General features: G+C 41.0%; 1 protein-coding gene across 3 annotated transcripts in view; it reads right to left on the reverse strand.

Annotated features, from left to right (window-relative positions):
• The window catches only part of cacnb4b (calcium channel, voltage-dependent, beta 4b subunit), a 33,637-nt gene that overhangs the window by 4,343 nt on the left and 9,531 nt on the right, over positions 1–19,763 (reverse strand). The window contains exons 2-13 of one of the 3 annotated variants that reach the window (XM_084425769.1): positions 15,236–15,319; positions 9,340–9,471; positions 8,774–8,896; positions 8,461–8,588; positions 6,541–6,590; positions 6,257–6,276; positions 5,983–6,063; positions 4,521–4,579; positions 4,248–4,357; positions 2,723–2,874; positions 2,518–2,613; positions 1,912–2,100 (exon numbers count right to left, since the gene is read on the reverse strand). In XM_084425769.1, coding sequence (XP_084281895.1) covers positions 1,912–2,100; positions 2,518–2,613; positions 2,723–2,874; positions 4,248–4,357; positions 4,521–4,579; positions 5,983–6,063; positions 6,257–6,276; positions 6,541–6,590; positions 8,461–8,588; positions 8,774–8,896; positions 9,340–9,471; positions 15,236–15,319 — 1,224 coding nt within the window. Of the gene's footprint in view, positions 1–1,911; positions 2,101–2,517; positions 2,614–2,722; positions 2,875–4,247; positions 4,358–4,520; positions 4,580–5,982; positions 6,064–6,256; positions 6,277–6,540; positions 6,591–8,459; positions 8,589–8,773; positions 8,897–9,339; positions 9,472–13,832; positions 14,372–15,235; positions 15,320–19,763 lie in introns of those variants that run through there. The other 2 variants (XM_084425771.1, XM_084425770.1) reach the window with 2 other exon arrangements.

Consider the following 19,763-nt stretch of genomic DNA (forward strand, 5'->3'; position numbering starts at 1 on the left):
TTGGTAATACACTAAGACGTCATGGTTTGAAATCATGCATGGCACGGAAGGTTCCCCTGCTTAAACCAGCACATGTCAAGGCCCGTCTTAAGTTTGCCAATGACCATTTGGATGATCCAGAGGAGTCATGGGAGAAAGTCATGTGGTCAGATGAGACCAAAATAGAACTTTTTGGTCATAATTCCACTAAACGTGTTTGGAGGAAAAAGAATGATGAGTACCATCCCAAGAACACCATCCCTACTGTGAAGCATGGGGGTGGTAGCATCATGCTTTGGGGGTGTTTTTCTGCACATGGGACAGGGCGACTGCACTGTATTAAGGAGAGGATGACCGGGGCCATGTATTGCGAGATTTTGGGGAACAACCTCCTTCCCTCAGTTAGAGCATTGAAGATGGGTCGAGGCTGGGTCTTCTAACATGACAATGACCCGAAGCACACAGCCAGGATAACCAAGGAGTGGCTCTGTAAGAAGCATATCAAGGTTCTGGCGTGGCCTAGCCAGTCTCCAGACCTAAACCCAATAGAGAATCTTTGGAGGGAGCTCAAACTCCGTGTTTCTCAGCGACAGCCCAGAAACCTGACTGATCTAGAGAAGATCTGTGTGGAGGAGTGGGCCAAAATCCCTCCTGCAGTGTGTGCAAACCTGGTGAAAAACTACAGGAAACGTTTGACCTCTGTAATTGCAAACAAAGGCTACTGTACCAAATATTAACATTGATTTTCTCAGGTGTTCAAATACTTATTTGCAGCTGTATCATACAAATAAATAGTTAAAAAATCATACAATGTGATTTCTGGATTTTTTTTTTTAGATTATGTCTCTCACAGTGGACATGCACCTACGATGACAATTTCAGACCCCTCCATGATTTCACAGTGGGAGAACTTGCAAAATAGCAGGGTGTTCAAATACTTATTTTCCTCACTGTATATGTCTTAAACCAGACGCTGTATATTGCGTTTGTCATTATGAAAATGATCCAGCTGCATCTGTGTTCTTTAATTTGCACGTCATCAGTAGATCACATGCAGAACTTTCCACTCCCATCAGCGTTTTTTTTTTGGAATCACTCTCATGGTAATTGGCCCTGTTTAGTAAATCTGGCCCCATGTGTTAAAGGGTTAGTTCACCCAAAAATGAAAATTCTGTCAGTATTTGCTCACCCTCATGTTGTTCCAACCCCGTAAGACTTTTGTTCATCTTCGGAACACAAATTAAGATATTTTTGATGAAATCTGAGAGCTGTCTCACTCCTTCATAGGCTTCTAGGTAATTTCATTCTGCCGGCCCAGAAAAGTTAGTATTTTCTTCCATGTGGGCCTCTGACGTGAGTTCACGAGAGTGCCACAACGCATGCACGAAAACCGAGAAGACGCAAATAGGTCTCGATGAAGTGTTTAAAATGGTTCTAAAGTGTGCATTTCCTGGATGTCCGAATCGCGAGAAACCAACGAGAAAACGTAATTGTGCCTTACCAATGCCGCAAAATGAATGGCTTACCTTTCACACTTTCCCATCAAATGATCGTGAGCGTCATCTTCTCAGTTCTCGCGCATGCGCCGTGGCGCTCTCGTGAACTCACGTCAGAGGCCCACACAGAATAAAATGAATGTTATTTTTGATTTTTTTGCACACAAAAAGTATTCTCATCGCTTGATAAACTTAAGGTTGAGCCACTGTCACTTGGACTATTTTAACGATGTATTTACTAACTAAGCCTAAGAAGGAGTGAGACAGCTCTCAGATTTCATCCAAAAATATCTTAATTTGTGTTCCGAAGATGAACGAAAGTCTTACGGGGTTGTAAGAACATGAGGGTGAGTAATTACTGACAGAATTAAAATTTTTGGGTGAACTAACCCTTTAAGTAGCCATCTGTGTGTGATGTGCGTGTGTGTCTGCGCACCTGCAGGCCGGATATGGCAGACGTAGTGTAAGGGGCCAGGGCAGCAGGGCCGAGGTTCCTGCCCAGCAGAGGGTTGAGTGGGGTACTGCTGGAGGTGTGGGTGGCCTTCCAGTACGCCTCAAGATACTCCGCCAGGTGCTCGCATGCGTCTTCCAACTGATTCTCATCCAAGATGATGTCAAACATCTCCTGTTAAAAAGGAAACACATTCAAAAATATTTTCGTGTATTAGAAAAGTATTAGAGTGATGGGCAACACTTTATTTCGATAGTCCACTTTTACTAAATATAAGTAACTTTGCAACTACATTTCAACTACCAGTATTAGTAGACTGTTTGGAGCACTTTATTTTAATGGTCCCCAACAGACATTCTACTGACTATAAGTAACTTTGCAAGTACATGTCAACTTATTCTACTAACCCTAACCTAACAGTTTACTAATACTCTAATGAGAGTTAGTTGACATTTAGTTGCAAAGTTACTTATAGTTATAAAAGTATAAATAAAGTGTAACCGCCTGAGGTTAAAAATGCATAAAGCTGGAGTCATTTCTGTATTTTCCATCCATATTTGTGTTTAGGTTTGTACATAAAGGAAGACGCACCGGAGGACACTGTGCTAGTTTATCTGCTGCTACGAGCTGTACATTGAGATGTTTACTCTGCGACTTTCCTCTGGACTTGATGAGCCGCTGGAGGACCTACAGAACAGAAGAGTTGGTTACACAGCAAAAACAGTAAGCTCAGATTTTGATCTTTTTCTAGTAAAACACTAAAACCATGACACAAGAGCGTCTCTGAATGTCGCACCTTTGGCGAGGACACTTTGACATGGACGATGATGGGTGCTAGTGAAGTCTTCAACAGCTGAGCAGGATGGTTGATGGTGTCTGCATCCAGCACAACCAGCTGGAGTGAGCGAGCTAGTTCAAATATGCGCTCAATCTCGCTCTGTACCTCAGCTGTACATGCATATCACACAAAGAGTTAGATATTAGTTTAAAGTTTGCACACTAATAGAAAAAAAAAAGCAGGACTTGGAAGTGATTCATTTTGACACTTGAGAATGTGGTGTATACAGTTGTATATTGCATTTGATTGCAGTATGTTGGATTAAAGTGCCCCTATTATGCTATTTTAAAGGTTCCCAATTTCATTTTGGAGGTCTCCTACAATAGGTTTACATGCAGCCAAAGGCAAAAAACACTTTCATTTTCTCATAATATACATTGCAGCATTACCACTTCTCTTACAGTGTCTGAAACGGTTCGATAAAGGATTCAGTTTCTCTAAACCCCTCCTTTCCGAGAGCGTACTCTGCTCTGATTGGTCAGATAGCCCAGTCTGTTGTGATTGGTCTACCGCTTACAGCACGTGTAACACGGTGTTGGAAATGAAATGCCCATTACTATATCTGAATTTCAGCACCGGAGGCTTCCTCAGCACTTATTCACAGTGATACGAACACTAACAATGGTGTCGGTTTTACTGTATTAATTCGAGCCTGAGCCTGATGGAAAGTTGATTCACAGTGCAGAAAAACAACGTCTTCTCAACATGTCTTCTCGACAACACAAACCAAAATCTTCCAGGCCTCAGCTACAACTACAGTATTTGAGGGCGGCCAATGAAAACCATAAGCTGACATTATGCGAATTTGTTACAAACCTACGTAGGTTCGTGCAGGAAGTAAGACTGGAATTACAGACGACTCGTTTAAAGCAGTTTAGAATCAGTTCTTTCTTATGGGAGTCAAGTCAAGTCACCTTTATTTTTATAGTGGTGGGTGGTGTGGCGCAATGGATAAGACACATGCCTTTGGTGTGAGAGACCCGGGTTCGAATCCACTGTGAGACACCAATGTGTCCCTGAGCAAGACACTTAACCCCTAGTTGCTCCAGAGGCGTGCGACCTCTGACATATATAGCAATTGTAAGTCGCTTTGGATAAAAGCGTCAGCTAAATGAATAAATGTAAATGTAAATGTATAGTGCTTTATACAATACAGATCGTTTCAAAGCAGCTTTACAGCGATCAACAGGAAAATAATGATTCAATGATGCAAGCAGAGTTTAATTCGGCTGTAAAGCAGCTCTAAAAAGAAAATAGTGTCATTGTTCAGCTGAAGTCAGTTCAGTGTTGGGCAATAACTTCATTTATCATGCACTTTGATCTTCGAAAATCTGCAGAACTTTTATATTTACAAACAGCTACATTAAAACACTATATGCAAGGTAATATCTGAAAAAGCATAATAGGGGCACTTTAAATTTAACCTGGAATATTTCTTCAACAACCCTTTGTCAGTTATGTTTAGGCTCTCTCTATATCTTACCAAGACTGGATCTGGTATTTGAGCGCTCAATAATGGCTCTCTTGCTGGGATTGTTAAGCACTGATCTCTTTGCCAGTGAGATGTCTGCTGTCACACGTGTGATAGTTATCCTAGGACGATAAATACATGATCTGTAGATAGCTGCAGTGCAAATCTGTAATTATAACATATCAGACACCCTGTTTGTAATCTCCATCTTTTACAAGAGTTGTGCAGGAAGATGATATTTTGAAATGACAGTGTAATCATCTATAGACCACTTTTGTTACTTACCTGCCATCAAACCGGTGTTTCAAGAAGTCAAAAAGAGCTTTCTGCATCATATCAGTGACCTGTACAAAAGATATGAAGCGTATTTTTAAAACATCTAAACTTAAATACATATTTATATAACAATTTCATATTTAAATAATAACAGTTGCTTTGTTCTAAAACCATGTTTGCGTGTGCCTTGTTAATGTACTGTAGCTTTAACGTCAAACTCTATTGAAATAAGAGTGCAACAGCCCGCCTACATTTTCTGCAGCCTTGGTTCCTGGCGTATTTTTCCCATTCATTTTTCTCATAGGGATTTTTTAAAAAGTCTCTGTTTAAGAGTTAAAAGCCATGAAACAAACCAACCAGCTACAAAGTGAATTTAAAGCAAAGAATTATTTGAAAATCAGACAAAATAGACAAAGCTACAAAACTACATAGCTTTATAAGCTTTAAATCCCATGAAGCATTGAAATAAAAACTGAAATATTGGTGGAGATTTATTTACAGAAACATGGGTAATGTAGTTTTTCACCAGGAATTCTGCTGTTGAACAATTATTGATCAATTACTTTAAAAGTTGAAATAATGCAGGCTGATGGCTTGAACAAAAGCATACACCATCTATCAACAACCATGTAGCTCACAGTTGGTCTGTCTTTAACGGTTTACGAGTTATCGTTCAAAATCAATCTCCCTATTGAGAAAATGAATGGGATTTTTACTCCTAAAACCCGACTGTTGTACTTTATAAATTGCTAGTCTCCTGTGCAATGTGTTATTTGTGTGCCACATATGTTAAGCGTTCCAAATTGGTCACTTATAAGGGTCCATGACGGTTAAGAATTTGCCTTACAAGTCAACCTTTGGAACAGACCTAAACATTTCATTTTGTTTTAAGGAAACAACTCCTGTCTCATCAATGCATAAACGTACTTAAAATCACTGTAATTTAAACACCAAGCAGCTGCGTGAATAAATGAAATCCCTACAATAAAGCAAACCTGCATCTAGTTACGCCTTATAAAGGAACTTGTTTTTCTTATTCATTTTGACGTCTTTCTGTCTCTCACAGATTTCCCCCCTCCATCACCATTCCTGTTCTTCTCTCCCTTTTCTGTCTCTTTCTAATTTCAAACCGTGCTCTACTTTCTAGCACTGACGTCTCCTGGACCCCGGAAGGTTGTTGCCGTGGTAACGGAACGGCGGAGAGGAGGAGTATGTTTTTGTTTTCTCTGTGTGAGGAGATGGAGAGACTGGAATAGATATTATATTTTGCTGGTATCAATAACGCAAGATGCGCACACACAGACGCGCAGCAAGTCATAAACAAAGAACGTCAGCTCTACGGCCTTGACGGGGGAATTTTCTGCTCAATGTTATTTTATGATGAATTGTAAAAACTCTCCAGATTGATCTGTGACTAAAGCATTTTTCTGTTTGATGATGATACACCTCAACATCATTTGAGACGACCCACCTCATATCCTTTCAGGGATGGACCAACCAGCACCACAGGCCTCATGGAAGGCACAACATCATAGGGAGTCACGTGTTCAGTCTGCATATGAGATCATAGGCAAATAACAAAGCACATACGTAAAGGACAATGCTTACATAATATCAGTTCAATACGTCAAGCACAATGAGTTTAGTTATGAGTTTAATTTGTGTTTAAGACAGCGGTGACAGTCTCCTCAGTGACTGGACAGGAAGGTTAGGTGGGGATTCTTCCATTCTGTGGACACACTTACCACTTTCTGTTTCTGCTTCCCTGTACAAAGAGAGGGAAAAAAAGAAAGTCAGAATAAAGTACTGTCAAGTTCTTCAAATTTGAGAATGCCATTCAAGTCATTCATGGTCCACTGTCCCATGCTCACAAGAAGCTGCTCGATTGATCTTTAGCCTTACGCAGGACAGTGTTGAAGTAAAATCATCCACTGACGAATTGCCTACGATTCCTTTTTATTTTCGGGGAGATTCCTGAAACCCCTCCCCCAATTCCTAAAGCCCCACCCCCACCAAATCACTGGCTCACCTGATGACATCACATCCCCCAAACTGGAGGACGAGCTTCCACTGGACTTACTAAAGAAATGAGCAGACAAACAGAGAAAGAGATAGAACATTTTTAGTCTGTGTGTCCAAACACACAAGCGGACTACTCTAAATCTTAATACTACATGCTAGAATCTCGAAGTTTTAATAGCTAATGCATAAGACCTGGTCAGACCCACACTGATTCTAAGTCACTGTCCATGTACTATGACCTAGAACTGATGCTGCATGTAGAATTGTTATCGATAGTCACCTGGGTTTGAGGGTCAGTCATCCGATTTCAAACTGCGAGCTGGTGTCACCTAACCTGATGCCCAGTTTTCAACAAATCAAATGTCAAACAATCTCAAAATTCCACTGTATTTCAAGTCTCAAGTAAACTGCCTCATAATTTGATGCTGGGTCTCTCATCTGGTAGTCTCAGCATCAGACATCCCACCCATGGACCAGGTCTGATGCATATTTTATACAAAAATGGCAAGAGCTCTCCAAAATTCTAAGCTGAAATCTAATTAGCTTCAATGCAATTTCCACTGTGCAAACATTTTTATCAGTCTTCCTGGAAAAAAGACTTGTTTATATAGCACCAGGCTGCCACAATAAACATACCTTAAAATCTTTAAAAGATATTCAAGTGAGACACTAAAAAAGTATATCCTTGAGCACAACAGTATATTCTGTTTATTTTCAGAGTCACGTCCATGGGGGAAAGAAAAATCTGTATTTATTACTAATTGTTACCACAACATTTATTTCTTCAGCTCTAGTTCTACAACAACTTGCACAGACTGTGGTACCATTATTAAAAAGGGTTACTATTTTGTAACACTCTTTACTATTTTTGTATTATTGATTTATATTTAACACATCAAACAAAACAAAGCAAAATTAAACAAAGACAAAACAAAAAACAAAAAAACAATGACAAAGACAAAACAAAAACAAATGATGATTGAATGCTCTGATTTTTCAAACAGACAGTCTGAGTGGGTGGTTCTTGGCAAGAACATCGTTGATTTAACATTTTAAATATTTTCCCCAGGTTTTAAACATCAAACATTCAAACAAATTCAACGAACAAACAAAAAACAAAACAAAGACAAAAACAAAAAAACAAATGATGATCGAATGCTCTGCTTTTTCAATCAGACATTCTAAGTGGGTGGTTCTTGGCCAGAATAAACTGCACTGTGGACTAGATATCGATGTTGATACTGAAAAGGCTGGCTCTGGTACTGCATTACTGGAGCTAAGACATGCAATGAAAGAACAGTAAACTGTGATTAAACGTATTATCTGGGGTCAAATTCAAGTCATGATGTATTTGGCAAAGATAACAGTCCAGATTACATTGCATAGAAATGGAGAAAAAATAAAAGGGTACAAATTCAGAACTAGCGTGAAACTGAAATGCAAATCCACACCCTCTGGGTTTAAATTTCAATGCTATTCTCCCATATTTACTGCGGCAAAAATACATTTGCTTTAAAAGGCCACCTCTGTTTTTGAAACCCACAACACTTATTTAATGGTAAGGTGTACAGACTGGGATATATAGTATATATTTAAAAATGTCTATTGTGTTCTAAAATAAGGCATGCAGTGACTAATATGCAATATTCTGTATCTACAGAATCTATACCAAACTATAGAGCATTTGGTTTTCTACAGATTCAAAAGGGTGACAAAAACATGTTTTAATAATGGATCAAATTACATATAAAAATGAGCCTAGAAATATGTAGTGGTGCACATTTTTGGAAAATTCTCCCAAGAATTCATAGCCAGGTTGATTTAAAAAAAGAGAATATTATAAGAACAGACAGATTATTAAGGACCAAGAGGTTGTGGAAAATCAAATGCTCCGTCAACTAGGTAAGAATGTTCTGTGTCTGCTTACCCTTGTACGCGGCTTTTCTTCTGTTCCAGCTGTGCTCTGATATTCTCCAGCTTCAGGGGACTGGGGATAAAACCAATCTCACAGCCTTCTTTCACCAGCCTCCCAATCCACCAGTCATTATTAAACTTCTGCATATGGAACAGAGAAAGGACAAAAGAAATAAAAGCTTGGAAAAACGTTATCCCCTCTTAGCGTTTGACCAATGATACCAGGTTTAGTAATGAATTTTGACTTGATTTTTTTTTTTCTATATTCAAAGTCATCAGTGAGTCAGTAGTGACCCTTTCACTAATGGGCCACCAGACCACAGTACCTCTTTGATGTGCAGGAAGTCTTTTGCATCGAATGAGATGGCAGTTCCTGGCACAGGCACATCTTCATCCAGCGCACCACAGTAACTGACATTCGTCTTCACGGCAAAGGCCACCGCTTTGGCCTGGAAGTCGATGTTTTTAGAATTAAAAACAAAATAAATATATAAAAAATAAGAACACACACACACGTTTACTTAGCTATCTAAATGGTGACATTACATAGACATAATGGTTTTATACTGTCCAAACTGTAAATTCTATCCCTTTACAATAACCCTACTCTTAAACACAACCCATCACACAAAACTTTCAACATTTTTAAAAAACCTTTAATTATATTTTTATACCAGATTTATAAATGAGGACGTCCCCAAAGGGAGGTTTTTGGATATTTTGCCAGGTTTTGGTCACTCCTGGGTACAAATTTGGCCCCAAAATATAGTTAAGTAGGTAGCCTACACACACACACAGTGGTGGGGTAATGCATTACAATATAAAGTGTGTGTTACATATGATGAACTCCACATATTAATATGTAGTAGGTGTGATTTGTGTCTGTCCTGACCTTTGCCCTCTCCAACTGCTGAGCAGCCTGCTGTTCTCGCTCCTGGCGGCCCTGACTACCCCCCTCCGGCCTCTCCTCCTCCAACGACACATCTGAATCAGACGGCCTGCTAGTGTAGGAATCAGCTGAACCCTGCCAACAGAAGGCACATACTAAATTACTTACATGCATGCAGTCTAGTAATGGCTTTACATGGGAAGTTATAAAAATGACATTTTCCTTGCTTAGTCCACCCAGATCACTTATGAAAACCTAAAAAATGGGTTGTTCTGAAATATCAGCTCAGTAACATCTCTTCCATGTTAATATCTGTTCAGTATTCAGATATTTGGTGTGCCCTGATGAAAGACAGTCTGAAATACTATGTGGATGTGGAACCAATCAAAATCAAGGACATTTACATATAGAAGTCTTAAAGGTATAGTATCAAAAACTGTAGCTCAATCAGCAGAGCATGGCAGTAGCAATGCCAAGGTCATGGGTTTGACTCCCAGGGAAATCAAATGTGTACCTTGAATGCAATGCAAGTTGGATAAAAGCGTCTGCCAAATGTAAAAATGTAAAATGTTTCATTCTATAGGTCAGAGTTAGGATGGAATATTGCCATATACAACTGAATAATGTTTGTTTTGGGCTTAAGAAACCTTGAATAACCTTGAATTGGACAGCTTTGCAAAAAGTGGAAAAAAATACCACTTTCTAAAATGGAGAATGACTGAAAAAAGAGATTTACCTGAAACCGTCTTTCCTATTGTAGAATTTGACAATTGACCACATTTGTGCATCAAAAAACAAGATCAGACCCTTCAAATGATTATTATTGCAATTTCAATGGTTAAAGACTGTAAAAATCCTACAGTAAAACCTGTTAATTGGTTAATATTAAGTTTCTTTAGTCTATACGGTTCTTATCATTTATGTTTAGTGTCATGTGTGTTACCATGATTGTGTTTTGTGTTTGTGTATGGCACTGTGCACCTTCTATATATTAGTATTTACCGCAGTTCGTGGAAAAGCTATGAACTTTGATTTATTACGTGGCTTTCTTTTTACCACCTGTTTTTAAAGTGGCTGGCACTATGCAGAAATTACAAAAGTAAAAATAAAAAACAGATTTTAGTACATTGATTTAGTATTCATTGTAAATGAAATCTACGTTTTTTTTTCTTTTTACCCAGGTCAATCTATAAAACTTAATATGTTGCTACTGTATTTTTACAGCAAAGTTCTGTCAATCACAGCTGCCGTTTTTTACCGTAAATTTCAGAGATTTTTTTATTTATTACAGTGCCTTGAACCATCTTCCTTGGTCATTATGCACATTGGTCTGGTCTGCTGGATTTTCATTACGTCTGTGATTCTCAGGTTTGCCTATTCAGACCACCGCAAACAAAGGTCAGCAAAAACCCCACCTGTACCTCTATTAACTAGACAGAGCTGTCATCCATAGAGATACACGCTCCTTAAGCAAACAGAAAATACACCTGTGAGCTGAAGGTGAATTCAGGTAAGCTCCTTTTGTTCACAGTCTACATTACATAGTCTTTAAAAATAACAGATTCATTTACTAATTGACTAGGTTATAATAAACATGTATTTCATATGTAATTTCTTTTGTTATTGGTATAGCAATTATTTACACAAATGTGCAATGTGTAACATGGATACTGTTATGTAAAATGTCACACACCATTTTATGGATGAACATCAGTCATCACATATTTTTGTATATAATAATAATTGAGTATGAACATTCACAGTTTAAAACAGTGTAAGCGGTATGCATGCATTCAAATGATTTGGACTGTAATTCCCACCTTGAGGCATCTGTCACTGTCTGAGACAAATATAGACATATTAAATCCTAAAATAGAGTAACAGACTATGAAATGTCATATCTTATCAACAGGATAGAAACCCATTATCTTCAAACCAAAAACTATAAATTTACGAGCTTCCGAAACCTTTTACTGCTGTTCATTCATTTCAACAACGTGTCTCCTCATCCGTTTCCATCATCCATCAATAAGTTCCTTGTTACTTCCGAATCTTTTACAACCAACTACTCTAAATAGTAAAAAGTTTGCAATAGTACAAATACTACTCCAAAGTAAAAACTCAACCCTAGGATATCCTCTCAGCATTCCTATGCGAAAACATAAGATAGTTTCCTTTGAGAATACATACCTTCACTGCTGGCTTCTCAGGACCATGAAAAACTTCACAATACATAACTTGGACATTTTCACCTGAAATCTCCATAAAGTCCTCAGACGGCTCCATGACATTCAAGAGAGAAGCACCTGATCCCTATCGGCTAAATAAAAACATATACCGTAGGCATTGACACTTTCCCCCTTTAAGATAATAAAGAAGATTCAACCAGCAAGTGCATAGTCCTCTAATTAATGAGAGATACTGCTCAAAGCGAAGCGAAGCTGGGAAGCTGTATTCTGTTAATCCAATTTGGAAACAACATTAGCTCAAGTCAGTGAAAAGAATGATCGGGTCAATATCGCATTAGAGAGAGGCAGAGAGAGAGAGCGAAAAAGCCTCACAGTCGGCTAAAAAATTTCAGCACGCTGCCTATGGCGAAACACTTTTTCCCTGAAGGCAGCCGCTCGACACAAGCTTACTTCAGCAGGGACCCAATTGAGGCCGGTGAGTCCAATCACAAAACGCCTGATTCGGGAAACAAAAAATGCACAAGTTTGCTTATCTTCCGCCGCAGAAGTGATGATTGTGAGCAAAAAACGAAAATTCAAATGAATGGCTTTCATCCTCGATTTTGACGAGATAACAGTCTTTTTGCTGAAGAGTGACTTTGGAGGGCCTGTACAGATTCATGTATAACATCATGAAGAGAGATAATGGCCCAAAATGAAGTTAAACAGACAGGTTTCTCTTCAACTAAACTAAGCTTTTTTTAAGCTTAGAAGCTTTATAGCCACAATTCAACTGGGTTTGCAATGCAAAGAGCAGTGAATGTGGTTCAAATGGGTCTGCATTTTATTAGTAAACAAATATATATTCTAGTATGTAGAAAATCAGTCATATGAACACAGACTATGTAGTTACACATAGTAACAGAATTATGCTTGCTGATTGAAATTTTGGTAACACTAAAGGCCCATTCACACCAAGGACGATAACTATAAGCATAACGATAAAGATATAGTTCTTAAAATCGTTCTCAATATTAAAGAATACCCAAAGTCCACACCACAGCTATAACGATAAAGGCACAGAAAAATGATATTGTTGGAATCACTTTCAGAACTATTTTATCCAGCTGATGAACCATAAAAACATAGACAGCCAATCAGAATCCATCCTGTTGTAACAAGCGTTTAAAGTGACAGACAAGCACATGCTCAGAATAAACAGAACGATATCGTTCGCTAATATAGTTATCTTTATAGTTATCGTTCTTGGTGTGTGCGTGGTCCAATTCTCACTATTAACTAGTTCCTTATTAGCATGCATTTTACTAGTATATTGGCTGTTTATTAGTACTTATTAAGCACATATTAATGCCTTATTCTGCATGACCATATTCTACATCTCTTAATCCTACCCAATACCTAAACTTTACAACTACCTTACTAACTATTAATAAGCGGTAATTAGGAGTTTATTGACGCAAAAGTTGTAGTGAGAAATATACACTAATCTAAAGTGTAACTGAAATTTTCAATGATTTTATGTGCCCTTTGTTAAAAAGTTACACAACATCATATACCATGTTTATTCAAAAAAGCAAAGGAACCTGATTATGGATTATAGTCTGTATCTAGGCTACATATAGGACACTGAAATATAAACACAGCTGATGGGAATTAAAGTGGGTTCTATGGGCCTCTAACACATACACACACAATTCCTGATGGCTTTTCCAGACTTCTGGCTCGATTTCATTTTAAGGCATTCAAGTGGGGCGCCTAAGCCATGTGACTCATTACATTCTACACATCAGCAAGAAAAGGCTCTGCCCCTTTAACAGCCAAGATAGTAAATGAAGCTTTACAATTTTACCAATATGATAACACCTTAAACATTTTCAACCTTAAGGAGATCAGGTAGGTCCTACAAAGAAAGCCACGTAATCCTAAAAAAAAAAAAAAAAAAAAAAAAAAAAAACTGAAAAATTAATGAGACGTGTTTCTTTTTTTTACTGTAGCATTATTTAAACACGCCGTATGGAATAGGAGTTAATGTTCAATGGGAGTGTGTGCTATTAACAACACATATAGAAAGACACATACACACATAAGCCTCTGATGAGCATCTCCCAATAGTACACCCACGGAAATTGGTGGGCTGCATCTTAGAAAATCATGGTACACTGAGTCTCGCAGGCCCTGTATGTGCAGCACAGCTGAGCCAGTGTTCGGCACACGCACACGAGCGCGCTCACGCACGCACACATATAGCCAGTGGGAAAACACTATATATAGCCGTAGCCAATTCTGATCAAGAGAAAAATAACTCACCGCCTCCGAGTCTTCAAATCCATGCAGGTACAAATTGTCATACATGGAGGTTTGCTATTCCAAAAAGGTCTTCTTGAAGAATAGAGAAAAAAAAGAGGAGGAGGAGGTGGTGGAGATGGAGAGAGAGGGGGAGGAGGAGGAGGAAGAGGAGGAGGAGGGAGCCACCACCACAAAAAAAAAAAAGAATCGATGGGGGGATGACGATCCCCTTGTTCCACAGAGGAAGAACAAGGAGGGAAAAAAAGGGTGAGAGATGCCTCACGAGAAAGGATGGAGAGAGAGAGAAAGAGGGAAAGCAGGCCTGTGCAGACGGCTCTGCCTGCAGGATGGAGTGGATCCCTCGTTCAGCCTCCAATTCTCTCACATCCTCAGGCAGGGAGAAGCTTCCCAACGGCTCACTGACGCGGACGTTTCATCATCTCTCAGCAACACGCTCACACACACACACGGCACGGCGCTGCTCACCGCATCAGAGAGAGAGAGAGAGGGTAAGGCAGAAAGAGAGAGAGAGAACCCTTCCTCAATCTCAGGCTGATGACACAGTTGACCAGCTGCATGCTGATTGGTCGAGCAGCCTTCTAGTCAGAGCTGCTGCTGACGTGTGTTCTCCTTGACTGTGAACGCTGATGAGAGACAGAGAGAGAGAGAGAGAGAGAGCCTCCCTCTGCCTCTTTCATTCTCTCTTTCCTTCTGTCATTTCTTTTGAATGTACAGTCAGTTTTTCTCCAGTATGTTCCCCTTTATTTGCAATGATCATATTTTCTTCATTTAATCATTATTCTACACAATTTCTTCACTGTTAAAATATATTTTAAATATTTTTATCTATCTATCTATCTATCCATCCATCCATCCATCCATCCATCCATCCACACACACACACACACACACACACACACACACACACACACACACACACACACACACACACACACACACATTTATATAGGCTATTACATAAATTAAAACAAATCTTTTACTGTTTTTACCACTTTTATTAACATACTCTCTATAGTGGATGTTAGTGTGATCTCACATGAGGTCTGGATGATGTAAATATGAATTGTATATATTTAATATTTATGTACACTATATGGAAATGTAATTAATAAATTATGAACGTCACTTATACAAATTTGCATTATGATCTGTGACAAAGATTATAGTGCAATTGGAAGAAAAAGAAAAATGAGAAAAAGGTTTTAACAGGCATGCATCACAGCACATTAAGCCTATCTGAACAAAACAAAGAATAAGGACAGTAAATGTTTGCTACATTAAATGTGTCTGATTACTTTTTCTACTGTTTAAGTGACTAATCTCTAAGTTATAATTTAATTGAGCCAAAAAAGGGGAGAATCGCTTTTTACCTGATCACTTCCAGAAATGGACAATTTCTTTACCTGTCTCAGGATAAAACTGGTGGAGGTGGTGCTGCCATCAGACCTCTTCAGTCGGCTACGGCGTGAATATGTTCCCCTGTTCACCTGTAGAGGGAGCAATGACAAAAACATGAATGAATTGTTTCAGATATGGTTGTTCTTCAATCCTTTCCCAACCATTTACTTTTGAGAATATAATATTATTATCTATGTTAATGGAATCATGTTTCTGATATTTGATATTAACATAACACTTTAGAATAATGGTCTGGCATTAATAGGTAACTATGCAGGAGGAAGTAATGTAGGACAAATGAGTGGTACTACATTAACACTTCAACTACTGGTGGTACTACATTAACACTTCAACTACTACTACTATTAACTAATTAGCAAGCAAGATTAAATAATCAATACTAATTTTGGACTGAGATAGTTCCCTATCAGTCAGTCACTTTCGACATTACATCAGTGACTGACGAATTGGAATCTCGTCTGAGAGCCCAATCACCTTCAAGTGGTACAGAACAAGCCAATGGACTTTGGTGAGTGAGATTTGCATCGCAAACCACGGCCCGTGCTACGGGTATATAAGGAAGTATGCAGGACTTTATTTAGTCTCATTAAGCTTTCGCTTCGGAGACGAGCGTTTCTGGAGAAGATTCTGCTCTGCTGTCATCTCTTACAGTAGTTTAACAGAACCAGGAAGAAACTTCTGCACGTGTTGGTGTGATGGTGCGTCAGTGGTGGTCACCTTCTAAGGAGGATTTTGCACACTGTGCATTCTCTAAAATTACATTTCTACACGCTGTGCAGCCGACCTTTCCCCTGTGCACTTCAGAACAAAAGAGATTTTTCCTCTAAAAGAGTAAAACGGGTGTGATGTTGCATCTTTTTCAAGATGTCATTCCACCCATGTGTTTCTTGATGAGGTTGTTACCTGGCCCTTTCTGACAGTCACAATCACTGTCTCACGTGTCTGGGTCGTAAGCATGCTGAGACATTGTTAGTGGGTGAGTCATGTACAGCAGCATTACGCTCATGTGCCTTTTTCCCAGAAGTGCATGAGGAGGTCAAAAAGTCTTGGAAGGCACCTTTTTCTGCCCGAAACCATTTTGACGCCTCTCACTAACCTCGATGGCGGGGAGGCCAAGGGGTAAGTGGAGATTCCCCAGGTGGAATGTGCAGTTGCGATGCAGCTTTGCCCACAAAGTGCTGCCACCTGGCCGCTTCTGCCCTGCACGCCATGGCCCTCCTGCAAGTATACCAGGCCAAGGCACTCAAAGAGCTGCACGAGGGTAGTTCTGATCCAGGGTTGATGCAGGAGCTGCGCACAGCTACGGACCGCTACCCTTCGGGCAACGGACGTCACTGGGCAGACGATGTCCACACTTGTGGTCCAGGAGCACCATCTCTGGCTGAACCTGGTTGAGATGAAGGAAGCTGACAAAGTTCGCTTTATTGACTCTTCGGTGACGCTGTAGACAACTTCGCCCAGCAGCTCTCAGCAGTACATAAGCAGACGATAGACCTGCCCCGGCTGTCTGCTGCTGCTTTCACTACCCCGCCACCTGCTCGTCGTCGAGGGCATCCTCTGCCTCCACCTCCGCTTCCGGGCGGCCACAGCAGCAGTGTTCACCCAGGCCACATCGTGAAGCAGACCGCAGGAAGGTGTCGCAGCGATCGACCTGAAGGATGCATACTTTCATGACTCAATTCTCCATCGATATAGATCATTCATACGCTTTGCATTTCAGGAACGAGCATATCAGGAAAAGGACCTCCCCTTCAGGTTGTCCCTATCGCCCTGTGTCTTTAAGACGGTTGCGGAGGCCGCCCTTATCCCTCTATGGGAGATGGGTGTTTGCATCCTCAACTATCTCGATGACTGGCTGATCCTGGACCACTCGCGAGATCAGTTGTACTAACACAGGGACTTGGTGCTCAGTTACCTCAGCCATCTGGGGCTTCAGGTCAACTGGGAAAAGAGAAATCTCTCCCTCATGCAGAGTATCTCTTTTCTCAGTATGGAGTTGGACTCGGTCACCATGACAGCACGTCTCGCAAGCGAGCGTGCTCAGTCAGTGTTGAACTGCTTGAATTCATTTAAAGGCAGGACAACGGTTCCACTTAAACTATTTCAGAGGCTTCTGGGCCATATTATGTCCACAGCCGTGGTGAGCCCTTCAGCACTGGTTACATGACCGAGTCCCGAGATGGGCATGGCACATTCCGGGTGACAATCACACTGGCCTGTCGCCGAACTTTCAGCCTGTCATCAGACCTTGCTTTTCTGCTAAGAGTACCTTTAGAACAAGTGTCCTGGCATGTTGTTGTCTCAACAGATGCCTCCACCACCGGCTGGGGTGCCGTGCGACTCAGGTCGCTTCGTGCCATTCACATTCTGGGTGATGTGCTCTCACGGCAGTTCACACTCCCGGGAGAGTGGAGACTCCACCCCCAGGTGGTCCAGCTGATGCTCTAGAACTGATGCTCCTCACGACTTATCCCTCCCTGGCGCATTCCCCTGAGGAAGGATCTGCTTTTTCAGGGACAGCACGCCATATGGCACCCACGTCCAGACCTCTGGAACCTCCATGTGTGGTCTCTGGATGGAGCATGGAGGACTTAAGTGGCCTACCCCCAGCAGTAGTAGGCACAATTACTTCAGCTAGAGCCCCCTCTGCGAGGCATGCTTATGCTTAGAAGTAGTCTGTTCGTTGCTTGGTGTTTTTCTCACTGAGAAGACCCCCGTAAATGCCTGATCAGAGTCGTCTTCTCCTTCCTGCAAGAAAGGCTGGAGCAAAGGCTGGAGCGAAGGCTGTCTCCCTCCACACTGAAAGTCTATGTTGCCGCTAAAACACGACCTGGTCATCAGGTTCCTGAAAGGCGCGAGGAGGTTGAATCCTCCTCGACCTCGCCTCATCCCCCCTTGGGACCTCTTTCTGGTCTTAACTGCCCTAACGTAAGCTCCCTTTGAGCCTTTGCTGTCAGTTGAGGTTATCCTGTCTCTTCAGACAGTGCTCCTGACTGCGCTCACTTCTATCAAGAGGGTAGGGGACCTGCAGGCATTTTCGGTGCCTGGAATTCAGCCTAACTGACTCTCACGTAATCCTGAGACCATGTTGTGAACAGTCTGTGGTGTGATAACCATGTAGTGAACAGGCTCTGGTGCAGCAGCCATGTTGTGACTGGAAAGTCTGAGAACACACTCAGTGATGCTTGAGTACCACCACGGATCAGTGTGAATTGTAACGGTTTGTTGAGTCCATAACAAAAGAAGTCAATGATAGTATAGTCTGGGAGGTCAGGGAAATTAGCAATACTATGGAATAGCATGGAAACACAAAGGTTGAGGATTCAAATGCAGTATTTATTATTAGGGTAATCCACAATCGTAATCCAAAACCAGGCACAGGTCATACACAAGCAAACAGTCCAAACAATGATTAAGTCCAAGGAGTAGACCAAAACAGAATTCCACAAATCACAGGCAGAAGATAAAAAAACAAGACATGAGAAACCAGGACACAGGAGGAACAGGATACAATGACTCAGAATTGCAATGTAACCAACATACAAGACTTAATAATAGTAAAGAATGGCTGAGTTAACAGGGTTAACAAAAATAATGAGACATAATGACCCAATTCGTCGGTCACTGGCACTGTCGTTGTCTTTGTTGCCTCCTTCAGGGAACAGGGGTTCCCTTATCGGTCGGTCACTTCAACGTACGTCATGACCGACTGATAGGAATCTCGCTAGAGAGGCCAATCTATTAGAGTGAAACTAAAACGAGCCAATACACATTGGCATGCAATTATTTGCATCAGCTGTTCAGCCTCGCAGCGCGGCAAAAAAATGAGCAGCAGGTGCGATTGCATTTCAGCTTTTTGCTTCAAAGCCAAGCACTTCGATGCTCTCTTTAAACTACAAGAGTTTTGAGAACTATTACGAGCAAGTTTCTTTTTTGGATCTCTCCACTCTGGTGCGGGCGTGACGACACAGCAGCGCGAGCAGTCTTTTTCTCTCTCTTTCTCTCTCTCCAATTCTCTATTTTTTGTTTTTGCCCTTGAGCAAACAAAAATCTGTTCTTACAGCTGGTAAGTTGCGCGGGTGAGAGCGCTCAAAAGCCGTTTTGACAGCTGGTAAGATCAGCGAGAGAGACGCGCACAGACAGGTGCAGATTCTTGTCTGTGTTTGCGTGACTGTTCCCCTGCGTGTCGGTCGCAGGCAGGTCCCCCCGCCCATCCAGGTCCCCGCCAAGAAGAGCGGTAAAGCCAAGAGCAAGCGGCCCTAGGACGGGCGACCCGGAGATGGATGGGACTGCTCTTCGGGAGACGGTGACCGCATCGATCCCTCCCCCGGAAGAGGGCCGGGTAGAAAATCCTTTGTTCCCTTTAGTTTTTGTACAGCCGTTGGCCTCAAAACCAGCGGTACCCAAATTTTCAATAAAAGAGCAGTTTCTTCCATCTCTGGGTCCGAAGAGGGCCCGGAGAGCAGTGGGGGGAGAGAATCCTCAACACTCTCATCCGCCTCTTCTATTGCC

This window comes from Rutilus rutilus (assembly GCF_951802725.1).
Source record: "Rutilus rutilus genome assembly, chromosome: 12".
NCBI classification, from domain to species: Eukaryota; Metazoa; Chordata; class Actinopteri; order Cypriniformes; family Leuciscidae; genus Rutilus; species Rutilus rutilus.